The sequence below is a fragment of the Phocoena sinus genome, chromosome 4, assembly GCF_008692025.1.
Source record: "Phocoena sinus isolate mPhoSin1 chromosome 4, mPhoSin1.pri, whole genome shotgun sequence".
Classification (NCBI taxonomy): domain Eukaryota; kingdom Metazoa; phylum Chordata; class Mammalia; order Artiodactyla; family Phocoenidae; genus Phocoena; species Phocoena sinus.
The window spans coordinates 135,595,283-135,609,500 of record NC_045766.1 but is presented as its reverse complement, the minus strand read 5'-3'; the positions used below and the strand labels follow the sequence as shown (position 1 = coordinate 135,609,500).

The following is a 14,218-nucleotide window of genomic DNA, read 5'->3' as shown; positions in this document are numbered from 1 at the left end:
CATGAGCCTAAGACTGAATGAATGAAGTAACTCAGCATGATGATTAATGCAACAGGAAAAAGGCTTTCCAAGCATCATACAGTCCTGGGATCTTCACTAAGTTCCAATGGGACAGGGACCATATTGGTCTTACTCATAAATTAGCACATGCCTGGCACGTAGTAAGTTTCAATAAACTTGTTCTTTTCGGTGGATTGACCTATCAGAGGCATTCCCTTCAAGAACAAGCAGCCCTCCTCTGAAGAATGACGGACAGTGGTTCTCTTCCTCAGCCTATGACTTTCTTCTTGATAACCCCCATCTTATCCCTGTCCTACTTCCTCTTCCCAGAATACACGTATTTACTATTGCAAGCACCATTCTTCACCTCCAACACCCACCTGATTCTTCCCTAACTCTGTTTAACATAACGAGTTAAGCAGAGAAGTACTGTTTGGGACCTATTTGAATTAGGATCCTGCACTGTCACCACTGAAAGGGGCTCAGAGATCATCTCCTTTCAGAAATGAGAATAAGAAAGGGTAAGCAAGTAACCCAGGGTCATCACACATACAGGCCAGAGGCCACGTCTCCTGCCTCTCAGTCCAGGGCTCGTGTGGCCCACAGCACTGTCACTTCCATACCTGCCTTCGTATGTTCACGTTGGCCCCATCGTGGCAAGCACGGTAACTCAATAGTAAACTCAGCAAACCATATTATTGGCCCTTCGTGTTTTGTTTCGTTTTGTTTTTGTTTTAATGAATAATCCATGTAATAGAAGAAAACACGCGAAACTCCGACATGAGAAGCTCGCCATCACCACCTTCTGGCCCACTGCTGCCAATGAAGCCAAACACAGTTCACTGTGGTCACAGATATGAAAAATGATCAGGGGTCACTGGGTTTTTAGTGCTGTCCACCAACTAGCACTGAAAGGCTGAGTTGTGGTGTGAAGTAAGAAGATGTTGAATTTGAAACCCTGTGTTTAAAAAAAAATCATAGAACCTGGACTTTAATCATAAAGATCATTTTACCAAAGCATATTTTTAAAAGGCTGTGAAACATCATGCAACATTTGCATGGTTTAATTATGAGTTTAGAAAAGCCTAGCACAACTTTTTCACTACAGTAAAACATGACAGAGCATGAATCATGGCATAATACTTTATGCTTACTGTAGTTTTAGACATGGGGTTAGGGGTGCTGGGCTGTCTACACAACAACGCATGAATTACTGTACCGCAATTCACACCCAAAGGGCTTTATGACAATTATAAAACCTCTTCTGTTTGCTTTTTAAATGATTAACATATTTGAATACTATATATATTCACTTTGTAAATACGTGTATCCAGGACATGTGCATGTCTTACGGAAAATATCTGAGTATATAATTTTATTTTCACTTGGAGCAAAATACTTGTAGCAGTATGGGAATGTTAAACAATCTGCTATTGCTATTTGCTTTCAGTTGCTGGAAACACTGTTAGCTGTAAGATTATGCAGGATCTCTGACAGTAGTTGAACACTTATTTTCCACTGAGTCTGGAATGGACTGGCTCTTTATTCCTTGCCATCCCCTCAATTCTCTAAAATTCAGAAGAAAATGAAGACCTTTCTTTAATAGTAGATTTCAAAGATTCTAAGTTAAAATATTTCCCCAGGTTCTTCAAAATTCAAAATTAAGAAGTCAGTTATTTTAAAGAAAAGAAAGTAGATCAGTATGAGGGAAACCGGGTAGAGGCTCTCGGGAGAAGAGTAAGAAGGCAGACCTGGCTCTCCATTTACTTGATTCTGTTCTCCACGGTGACAGCTTCAAAGGCATAATAGACAAGGGACACTTTAACTGGAAGTGCAAAGCCCCAGAGGGAGGAGGTGTGGACAATGTATAACGTGTAGGAATAACTCATTTCTTTATGTCACGACACACAGAAAACTGACACCTGTTGTTTTCCTAAGAACTTTGCTGCTCTTTCTGTATTTACTCCCAGCATCATGAACCCCTGGCTATGAAGACCCTTTGGAGTTAGTGTAGTTTGCTGTCACCTTTGTCTACAAAGAAGGTGGAATACAAAGAGAAAATTAACGTTTAATTCTAAGACAGAATGTAAAGCTATCTTATGGTGAGACAGTGGTTGATTTTTACATTTTCTTACACATTTTGCCTAAGAATAGAAGGTGTTGGGTTTTTTTCTCCTCCTCTGCAAACACTATGATGCTTTTGAAAACTAAGACTGCTATGAATGCTGGAGTCAAATTAACAAAACGCTTTTTACCTAAATCTTCTGAAGTCAGATCTTTGTCTCTTCTCTCGCCCAGGCCTCTTTATTTTTTTTGTTAACATCTTCACTGGAGTATAATTGCTTTACAATGGTGTGTTAGTTCCTGCTTTATAACAAAGTGAATCAGCTATACATATACATATATCCCCATATCCCCTCCCTCTTGTGTCTCCCTCCCACCCTCCCTATCCCACCGCTCTAGGTGGTCACAAAGCACCGAGCTGATCTCCCTGTGCTATGTGGCTGCTTCTCACTAGCTATTTTACATTGGGTAGTGTATATATGTCCATGCCACTCTCTCACTTCGTCCCAGCTTACCATTCCCCCCGCCGTGTCCTCAAGTCCATTCTCTACGTCTGCATCTTTATTCCTGCCCCTAGGTTCTTCATAACCTTTTTTTTTTTTTTTTTTAGATTCCATACATATATGTGTTAGCATACGGTATTTGTTTTTCTCTTTCTGACTTACTTCTCTCTGTATGACAGACTCTAGGTCCATCCACCTCACTACAAACCAGGCCTCTTTTAATGGCAATCTGTAAAATACTTGCTCAACATTCTGCCCCTTAAAAGTTGCAAACTTGAGGTCTTGAGAAAAAGTGGAAGACGTCTCTGTTAGTCTGGGCTGACAGAGGCAGCTCTGCACTGCCGGGTTTGTGAACTAGTCATCAGGCCTTGTTGCCAGTTTCCTAGCCAGACTTTCTTTTCAGTTATCCTTGGGAGAGAGTTCACCTGAACAGAAAACATTTAAAAGCCACAGAATATTTCTGCCAAAGGTACAAAACAAAGACCCAAACCCTTGCATTCTTTTGCGCTTACTGAGTACAGAGAGACGGGTGATCGCCTGATAATGATAACCACGATTACTAGTAAAGCTGGGCAGCCAATACGTGCGGTCAACGGTCCGAATGTTAACACTTCTACCTGGAAAGCATAAATCAGCCTCTCTCACCAGTAGTGTGATTAAAGAAAACCTTTGGAAGGAACAGTTAGCGGAGGAAAATCTTCAAGAGTCAAACATAAATTATATTTCAGTATCGTTTTGGGGGGAAATCATCAGACAAAAGCAAATACTGGGACTTAAGGAGGCTTATTAAACACTGGTAAACAGGCCACAAACATGTATTAGATTTAAACAAAGGTAGCTGTTTTTTTATTAAAAGATTTTATTTTTCTAAATCCTGACCCACTCTACATGTAAGTGACCTCCCTGATTCTCTGCAGATACAAGGCAGATCCAGCCGTCCCCACCATGGTCCTACGAGCAGTCCTACCAGTACCTGGGACCCATTGCCTCTCCTTCTGTCCACCCAGCAACACCCATCTCGCCTGGACGGGCCAGCGGCATGACAACCCTCTCTGCAGAGCTTTCCAGTCGACTCTCAAGTAAGCTGCTTGAAAATACACTCTTTGAAGTCCAGCTGCAGTGGAAGGTTCTGGAGACCAGAAGGGATGCACGAACGGGGTGGCAGTCATTTTTGATTGGATACAGTACTGTTTAAAGACAAGGCTGTCTATCTCTAAGTCCCCCGCCCACGCGCCGATTTTCCTTGACACTCAGAGGCAGAGATTACGTACAGATGTGAAGGGAGAAGTGGCTTGGAAAAAGTGGATTCCTTGGGCGTTTGGGGGTGCTCACACTCGGCAGGCACGGGTGGCAGCTGAAGGGTCAGTGACAGAAAAGGCCAAAGTAGTCAGCTTCTGGGCCTCAGATGGGACTGATCCATCTTGCAGTGGCGAGCTTTCACAGGCCACGTGAACAGCACACTGGGGCACACATGGAGTGGGACGCACATCTACCCTAACGGGACACTCCCAACTAAGAGCCGCTTATATCAGGTTTGAGGAACAGACTGGAAAGCTCAGGTGTCATGGCTGGCATAACTGTCGTTCATACGTGCTCATTAAACCTAGTCATTTAACCTATGAGACCTTTGGGCTTGGCACTCACCTTTGCTTGTGGGCAGGGAAATCAGAGTTACAGAGAAAAATTCCTTTGTTGAAAGCAAAAAGAAGCGACTCCCTGTTTGGGGCTTTGAAATTGGAGCTGGACCAGACTGTGAAAACACTTCAGAGGACTTCAGCAGTAGGAAGCCTGAGAACACACTTCTGTGGAAGGGCGGCTGTTTTTGCTTTTCAGCTCCTGGAATCAGATTATAGCAGATTAGGGGCAGGCAGAAGGGCAAAGGCATTGCGTCTGCCATTTTACGTGTGGTGTAATGTTGTGTTTTGTGGACGATTGTGATTATTTGAGATTTCCCCAAATGCTTCAGCTTCTTCTCAGAGCTTCACAGAATCCCTCTCAGCTTCTCAAGAGCAGCAGTGCTGACACCTGGGGCCAGGTGATTGTTCACTGTGGCGGGGCAGTCCTGTGCACTGCAGGGCCTTCATCAGTGTCTCTGGCCTCCAGATGCCAGCAGCACCCCCGGTCATGGCAACCAAAAATCACCAGACGTTGCCAAATGTCCTGAGGGCCACACTGCCCCACAGTTCAGAACTGTCTTCTTGGGCGAGGTAGTGGAATAGGAAAGCCAACTTCGTTGCCCAGTTTCCACATTATTTTCAGCCACTGTTGCCAAGAATTTCATGGCACCTGCCGGGCTAAGGAGTCAAGGGACTAGTGTAGGAATTATGACGTCCATTCAGCTTGTTGTTGTTGTAGAAGCTCTGTCTCCTCAGTACTGGTCTGCTTCCAAAGGCACTTGTCATCTTTCATTGTTTCTTCTTCTTGTTGGCACTGCTCTGCCCACTGGCTGTAGTCTACATCTGAAGCAATTACTGTTTTTCTTGGAAATGTCCGTGCTGTGGGTCTGTCCCTTGGAATTTATTTCATAAGTCTTTTGACTTGGTCAGCACCCAAGATCATCGGCACCTTAGAGTCCAAGAACCCTAGGGGCCAGCTGTTCTGGCTGGCCAGTTCAGATGGAAGGGAGACTTCTTTTTTTATAGGAATGAGTAACACGTGCCCTCCCCAATCTCGTCTCACAGTTACACTTCTGAATAGCCTGGACTTCAGTTAGCCAAGGAGCAATGGAAGGGCATTTTATGGCATGAGGGTATGAAGGAGATAAAAACCGCATCCCATTTCAGCACCCAAGCGTGACCCTGCGCCGTCTTGGAGGGTGGACCCAGGGGAATGCCAGAGGAGCTTTCACCGGTGGCAGAGCATAGCATGGGAGACTGCTCTCCACCTTGGCAGGTCTCCCTCTGAGAAGTCGAGCCTGGAGCCCAGGCCTGAAAAGTACTGTCATCTACCTGTGGGCAGGAGGGGTCTGGGATACTTAAAAGAAAAGTGGCTGCTTTGAGAGCCTGCTTTCCTTGAATCCCGCCCCCCAGCTCAGCTCTGTGCTCTGCCCCTCTCCCCACCCCCAGCGCCACCTGGGCTTCCTTTGGCCGGAGAGACCTGTGCTCTGTGTCTGTCTCTTACCTTTGCAGACAGACTCCACACCTTGTCTGAAAAGAGTTGTCATCTGGAGGTTTTCTTTTCTTTTTTTTAAATAATGTTTAGCTGCCAACCTGGGCGACAGACAGCATGCATTAATCTGAGTCATGCGAGATCCTTTTAAGGCAGCCATTATCTGCTCAGGCTGTTTAATCCTTTGGGGGCAGTGGGAGGGGCCCAGAGCAGGGCTGCTTTCATCCACAACAAGCTGCAGAATGAAGACTTGAGCTGTCATGACAAATATTTAGCTCCATCGGTGGGGCAACATTTCCAACTAAAATACCTGTGCCGCCTAATCCCCAGATTTCCTACTGTTTAAAAGCTCCCTGTGAATATCAGGGGTCCCCACCTCTGCCCACACTGCTACCCAATAAGGAGGCACCAGCCCAGCCAAAAGGACAAATGAGCTAAGGCCGGGTGGGTGAACTGTGCGTCACTGGTGGGGCGTGCTTGGTAGAGGGTGTCAGACCGGACATAAAAATGAAAACAAATATTTTAATAGGTCACTTGAATCTGAGCCCACCTAGTGGGCCAAGTTGTTTTGTTATCACAATGTGTGTGTAAAGGACAATTTGGCCAAACGGATGGTCTTCTGTAGTGTGACACTGGTACTATGTGGCCAGAAAAAGAATCACAGGCAACATCTAAGATCTTCCAGACATTCTGCCCACAAGTGAAAGAACTATTTTCTCCTGACAGCTGAGACCATAACATCATTCCATTACTTATGTCCGTGACAAATCACGGGCTCACTTGGGATTCCAGTAACTTGCTGTCATCACCAGGTTACCACACAGCAGTTGGAACAGACTGGCAGAGCATGTCCAGACACAGTCATGAAACAGGGTGACCTTTCATTCATTTTCCAGTGGATTCACCTTTTTGTCTCACGGCAAACGAAGCAAGAGGAATAATGGGTGGAGTCATTTATTTGTGTCCAGAGTATTACATCAGATGACAACAAATGGACTGTATTGCCTAATGCTTCTCCCTGGACTATAGAAATCTCACTGGAAAAATGGAGTAAAGCTTCCTGTTAACTCTCAAGTATGTCACAGCTCTCTGTGTGAACACAAACAAGTGACACAGGGCTTGCTCACAGAAGGCCCCAGCGGGCAGGGACAAACCCTGTGGAATGAGGTGCGGCCTGGCTTCAGGACGAGCTAGAGAGTGTCCGTGGAAGGGCTGCCCTAGAACCACTGTCAGTTTGCAACTTTTTCCCTGCCCACACGTCTGACTCGCTTTGAAAAGGTTAACAGGAGTGTTTATTTCAAAGTCAGACTCCTGGCTTCCTCATCAGTGTAGAGATTTGCTGCGGACTTCTGTTGTTTCTATAATTACCTCTCTGATGAAGAGTACATCCCCTCATCAGAGGCACCCCAAATTTACAGGAGTTCACTTGGAGCGACGGAAGGGGAGGGGAAGGGGAAGAAAGAGAAAGAGAGAGCACAAGAACGAGAACACTAGCTCTCCCTGCTGGAATAACAGGCTTGAAATATGAGGAAGCTGATCAACAGCCGATGCTGTCCAAAAACAGATTAACCCACCCGATGGCTTTCCTTTCACAGCAAGCTTTTGGCTCAGTCAGGTTTCTCTGTGGGCCTGAACACAAAAGGACACAGGCCACATGCCATCTTGAGCTTGGAGTTATTTCGTATGTTGATTTGAGAACTAATAAATTTTAAAACATTCAGTTCTTGCCTCTGCTCTGTTTTGTTGCTGTCTTTTGGGTTTGCTGACGTAAAGACTACGGTCCTGGCCTGGTCATTTAACACATAATTCTGAGGAACAGAAACTACCCCAGGACACCATCCTACACGCACAGTGGCGGTTCTCAGTGGCGGCGGGGGACTTTTGCCCCCCTCACCCCTACCCCCAGGACATTTGAAAGGTCGGGAGACATTGTTGGCTGTCACAATGGGGGGAGTGGGGCTCATTACTGACATCTGCTGGGCAGAGTCCAAGGATGCTGCCAAACATCCATCCCAGACCCACATCACCCCAACAAAGCTGGCCCCAAATGTCAGTAACGCCACTGTTGGGAAACTCTGATCCACAGGACACAGGAAACCCATCCTAGCACCCAAACCCACGAGTGGTTCCCAAGGGCAGCCTGTGGTTAAGGAAAACGCAAAAAGATGCCACAAAGGATAGCCAAAGCCAGTCTGCGAAATGGTAAATGCATCATCCTAACCAAATGAGATTTATAGACAAAGCTTTGCCATTTCTGGTAGAATTTCAACATGTACAAAAACGGAGCAGATAAGTCAAGGTCCTGCAGTCACTCACTCCTCTTAACGAACTGGTGATGCATCTTAGAGAAAAGCACGTGAAACCGACGCTGTACTGTTTCTAAAACTGTGGAACTAGTCTGAAGGTAGATATGGGAGAGAAAGAGTGATGTGACGGTTCACGGACGCCCACTCCCAGTCACTACTATGGCGTGCATCAGCTTCAACCACAGGAAACGGCCAATTTTTAACTATTCCGGGCCTACCGAAACAGCAGTTTTAAACGTATTATAACGTATTAAAATGTTATTACCTATTAATATTGTTATGACAATACCGTATTACGTATATATATTCCATTAATATTAATCTATTAACGCATCCATTATATTAGTTCTAGTGTTACACTGTTTTGTTATACATTGTTATATTAATATCACCGATTAAATGTACATTACTAGTGATATATTAATATATTGATTATATAGAGAGGTGGCAAACTTTTCTGCAAAGGGCCAGATTCTAAATATTTTAGACTTTCTGAGCCCTACAGTCTGGCCCTCCAGTCTCTGCCAGGACCACTCAACTCTGCAGCGGTGATTTAAAAGCAGCCACAGATACTACATAAAAGAATGAGTCAGGCTCCTTCCAATAGTACTTCATGTATCAACAGTGAAATTTAAATTCCGTATCATTTTCATGTCAGGACATCATCTTTTGATTTTTTTTTTTTTCAACCATTTAGATAAGTGAAACTCATTGTTAGCCTGCGGGCTTACAAAAATTGGTAGCTGGTGGATCTGGCAGGTGGGTTTGCCAACCCCAGAGTTACAGAAATATGGTTATATTAAGCAAGTATTATATCATATACCGTATTACGTTGCATGAGATCGTATATTACCATCATCATCGTTATCAGCCGTCTGGGCAGCAGCGTTCTGGGTAATCCTCCCGCTAGCGGGCCGGCGGGGGAAGGGGCGTGGCCTCCTTGAACCCCTGTCTCACGATATTTTTCTCTCCCTCCCTGCAGCCGCGCCCGACCTGACAGCCTTCGGCGACCCTCGCCAGTTTTCCGCGCTGCCCTCCATCTCCGATCCCCGCATGCACTACCCCGGCGCCTTCACCTACTCCCCGACACCCGTCACGTCGGGCATCGGCATCGGCATGTCGGCCATGAGCTCGGCCACGCGCTACCACACGTACCTGCCGCCGCCCTACCCTGGCTCGTCGCAGGCGCAGGGCGGCCCGTTCCAGGCCAGCTCGCCGTCCTACCACCTGTACTACGGCGCGTCAGCCGGCTCCTACCAGTTCTCCATGGTGGGCGGTGAGCGGTCGCCGCCGCGCATTCTGCCGCCCTGCACCAACGCCTCCACAGGCTCAGCGCTGCTCAACCCCAGCCTCCCGAACCAGAACGACGTGGTGGAGGCCGAGGGCAGCCACAGCAACTCCCCAACCAACATGGCGCCCGCCGCGCGCCTCGAGGAGGCCGTGTGGCGACCCTACTGAGGCCGCGCACGCGCTCTCTGTGCGGCCGGGCGTCGTCCCGGAAGCGCCTCCTTCGGGCTCCGGCCTCGTGTGCTCGGGAAACCCGCGTGGGCCCGGCTGCCGGCCCTGGGGAGCGCGCCGCTGCCAACTGCCATGGTGATGTCGCTCCAGGCGGGGCCTCGGGGCCACCTGTGCTTCTCAAGTCCGTGCAGTTCGCAATTGCCATTGGCCTATCTCAGATTTTTCTAACCTGATGCAACTTGAGGGTGTCCGCTTCACCACCCCGTGGACACGCTGTAAGGCAAACAGAAAGATTCCCAGAGGGAAACTGTGAATGCTTCTGATTTAGTAATGCTGTGAATAAAAGAAAGATTTTATACCCTTGACTTCACTTTTTAACCAAGTTGTTTATTCCAAAGAGTATGGAATTCGGGTTTTTCGGGGCTTTTTTTTGGGGGGGTGGGGAGATGCAACTCATTCTGTTTGGCATCTAATTCATATTTTTAATTTTCTTTTGCAGCACCTTATAAATTGCAAAATGCGTATTTGCATTTGGGGTGGTTTTTATTTTTATATATACATAAATTTGAGCTTGCTTCTTTCTTGCTTTGACGAATGAAAGAAATATGATTCCTTTTTCTGTAAGTTTTATTTAACTTTTTTTTTGGACTTTTTTTGTAGTTGTTTTTTGAGAAACGGCTACAGCTTTGGGTCATTTTCAACTACTGTATTCCCACAAGGAATCCCTAGATATTTATGTATCTTGATGTTTAGACACTTACTTAATGTGTTGATACTTTTTTTATTATTTAAATGTACTTATATTAAGAAGAAAAATATCAAGTACTACAGTTTTCGTTTTTGATAGTAGCCAAAGTTAATTGTATCACATTGAAGAAAGTTGGAATAAAAGGATGGGTAATGTGATCACTTGGTTATCCAAATATTGTTTACATTAAACTCCCTTTAATGTTAATCAAACGAGTTGGTAGCTAACGCAGCAATGTTTTTAGTAGGCTTTTTAGATACTGAGGGTCACTCCAAAGATCTAAAGTATGGAATTTTCTGCCAAGCTCAACAAAGGGTCTCATATCTGAGTCCCTCCCTTCAAACGGAGAAGGTCAAATCTGCTTCCAGAGGGTTCACGCAGATGCCATGATTGCACCTCTGGAGAGGATTTATTTTCTGCCTAGGGGTTTTCTCACTCCATGGCCTCTTGTTAATGTCAGACATGCTTTGTAACAGAATGAATCTGAAGTAAGCTGTGTGGAGGAGCGGTATCCACATGGAAACCGAGTGGATGAATTCAGGGGTTCCTTAACTGCTAGATTCTGGAGATCAAGAGAGGAGATCATCTGAATCTAGAGTTCAGATTTTCTTAGCTCCAAGAAAATATTCCTCTTTGATGCAGTACCTGTTCATTGATGCAGAACGAAACTTGTGGCTGTCCCCCAAGGCTGGGAGTGGAAGGGACTAGACCGGATGCCTTTGACAGCTGAAGGTCTCCAGCTCAGTTTTCATAGGGTGGGCCCAGAAGCAGGCCTGAACAAGCCAAATCCCCTCCGTGTGCCTCAGTGGAGTCATGTGGGAGAGCATCGTCCCACCTGTGCAGGACCCCATCCCATGCTGCTCACTGACCACCCATCTTTGTGGTGTTCTCACTAGGCTGAGACCCTACCCTGTAGGGTGTGTGCACTTTTACCCGTGCATCAGCATGACAGGAAAGATTCATGTCACTGCTGCCCATGGCTACAATCCAAACATACCCAACGTCACTGTAAATTTTATGGCACTATTTTTATTGGAGGATTTGGTCAGAATGCAGTTGTTGTACAACTCATAAATACTAACTGCTGATTTTGACATATGTGTGCTCAAAAATGATCTGGTTGTTATTTAATGTACCTCTTAAATTAGTTGAAATGATTTCAGGTCAACTCTGAAGAGTATTTGAAAGCAGGACTTCAGAACAGTGTTCGATTTTTATTTTATAAATTTAAGGATTCAAATTAGAAAGATCTTTGGCTGCAGGCAGCAAAACAGCTGGTCTTATTTAAAACAACTTGTTTTTGAGTTTTCTTATATATATATATATTATTTGTTATACACAGATGCAGAAGCACTTTGGTAAGAGTAAAGCAGTTTGTGTTGTCAGGTCGTTCTTATCTAGAAAAGAGCTAAAGCAGATCTTGGAGAAACTCAGAATATATTTATTTTCATTTTAGGCATCATTCTCCCTCCATGACACATTTTCATGTTTTATTCTATGTTACATTTTTACAGCAAAATGACCCTTAAATGTCAGTAAATTTAAAACTTTTTATTTCTGAAAAGGACCATTAGCCCATTTGCCCCAAATTCAACTTTCTTTTCATGATCAACGTTCTTTTCAGCACGTTGCCTTATCTGACCTGACAAAATGTTGGTTAAAAAAAAATGAAGGAAAAAAATGTATACTTTTCAGTTCAGTTCTGGTACCTGAAGATATTCCAACTCAAAATCAGCCCAATGCCCTACAAGGGAACTCAGATAATCTCTCACATTGAATCTTCACTCTCAAAGCCATGTGTGCGGAGAGCTTGTCACTTTGTCGTGGACCCACAGGTTTGGCCATTCAGAGTTTCACAGACCCTTACCAGCATGTATAGTATTTAATCTTTCCAGAAAAAAAAAATAAAAAGTCAAACCTTAGTTGTTTTGGAGATAGGTCTCATACTTGATGCATTTTTTCCCCTGAGGAATTCCATTCTATTGCCTTCAGGTTAAATTAAGGTGGTCCTTTTATCAAGTAGATCCTTAAGCCAATTAAGTAATAACTGGATGTATCTGGGAGCACTGGTCCAGGAGAAGAAAGATTAAATAGCCATCTTTACTGCTCGTTCATGCCCTTATTTATAATTTCAACATAGACATATTTCAGTTATTTTTGTTTTTCTCACTATCTAAAAATACTTCTATTTTTCTCCCTCTCTGCCCCCCGCAATTATCTCCCTCTTTGTCTCTCCCCGTCCCTCCTCCAAATCCCACCTCTTCCCTCCTCCATTCTCCAGTTTTGTGTAAGGAGATAGCACGCACACCATCCCAACACCAAACTCGTTTCCTCCCTTTACATAAAGGAACATAGTGAGTCAGCCTTTCTCCTGCGTATGGGTTTCTTCCAGCAGAATGGAGACATTGCCAACCATTTTGGATCTACTTGCTGTCCAAGTGCAGCAATAGAAGCCTTCCTGGGCAAATTACAATCAGTGACTTAACAGACAGCCTTTCTGCTGCCTAGGGTTTCTGTGCAGATAAACAGAAATGCTCTGATTAGAAAGGAAATGAATGGTTTCACTCAAATGTACTGCAATTTGGGACTGCGGATTTCTGTCTTGAAATACCTGTTTCCTTGGGACATTCTGTCCTGGTGATTTTTGTTTTTGGTGTTTTTTGTTTTCTGGGGGATGACATGTTTGGGGTCTTTTATACATGAAAAGTCGGTTTAACAATGATATCAGAAAACATTTTTTACATCTGAACAAAATGCCTTTTTGTTTACCCGCAGTATACAGTCTTTTGGGACTTTTTGTCTGTTTCTTTGTTTGGAGTTTTCTCCACCCTTTAGCCAGATCAGTATGGATGAGGCTGATCATTTGGCATTGTTTTTTCCTTCCAGAAGAGTTGCATCAACAAAGTTAATTGTATTTATGTGTGTAAATAGATTTTAAGCTTCATTATAAAATATTGTTAATACCTGTAATAATTTTTTTTCAATTTTTTGTGTGTGTTTCTAAGGACATTTCTTATGTTTGCTAAATACTGTAGACAAAAAAAAAAACCCGCTTCTTTCTACTTTGTTTATTTTAGACTTAAAAACGAGCTACTTTTTATTCACTTTTGTAAAGAGCTAATAGCATGGTTCTAATTTTTTTTTTAAGAAGTTCACTTTTTGTTCTGGGGAAATGAATGTGCAAAAAAAAAAAAAACCCTGTTGGTTATTTGTGCTATTCTGGATGTATAAAAATCAATGGAAAAAAATAAACTTCCAAATTGAAATGACAGTATAACACATCTATTGAAAAAGTAACGATGGGAAATGCACACTACTTGACTAGGCTCCACCTCGTGTCTATTTGTGTAGCAGTTACTGGATCTGTTCCCAAAGCATCCTGGAAATTTGTGTGTGGTTTCTTTCTCCCTCGTACTGACCTAGTGAACATTTTCTGCAAGGGAACTGCCAATCTTGAGTTTTAAACCAGATACATTGTGAGAGGACACCCCAGAAGCCCCTCTCCGAGGTGTTTCTAGATAGCGCAGGAGAGCAGACGCGCCACTGTACGTGATTCCACTCACTGCACGTAGTCACAGTGGCTGCCCCCTCTGCCAGGAGCATCCACCGGGCCCAGCCTGTGCAGGGCAGCTGGACTGCTGCTGCCCAGGAACCACGGGGCCTTACTTTCTTTGTACCACAGTTTCTTCTGTAAATCCAGTATTATAACTAGTGAATGGCAAATAAACAGTTTGGCAACTACGTACACCATATCACATTGGTTTTGTCTTTCTCTGAGATGGAGGGCTGGGAAGCCAACTGAAGCCCCATGCAGCACACGGAAAACCGCCTTCAACGGCAGTTTATAGCCTGCAAGCTGAAGTCTGTGCCTCTACCTCCCAGGGCCTCATGCTGCCGACAGCACCACGGCCTAGGCACAGACCAGGCTCCTGGGGTTGCTGCTGTGGGTATGAAGGAACACCGAAACATGCATAAACGGCATAAATGCCTGTCTTACAAAAGAAAGGAATTAAGTGGGATTTTCAAACGCA

The 14,218-nt window shown here is 44.5% G+C and overlaps 1 protein-coding gene across 3 annotated transcripts in view; it reads left to right on the top strand.

The window, feature by feature from the left end:
* Positions 1 to 13,939, top strand: part of RUNX1 (RUNX family transcription factor 1) — a 249,573-nt gene extending 235,634 nt beyond the window's left edge. For 2 of the 3 annotated variants that reach the window (XM_032630113.1, XM_032630115.1), the window contains 2 exons: positions 3,485 to 3,646; positions 8,964 to 13,939. In XM_032630113.1, the coding sequence (XP_032486004.1) occupies positions 3,485 to 3,646; positions 8,964 to 9,439 (638 nt within the window). In that variant the 3' untranslated portion in view covers positions 9,440 to 13,939. The remainder of the gene's footprint in view (positions 1 to 3,484; positions 3,647 to 8,963) is intronic. The other variant, XM_032630114.1, reaches the window with a different exon arrangement.
* The last annotated feature ends 279 nt before the right edge of the window (positions 13,940 to 14,218 follow it).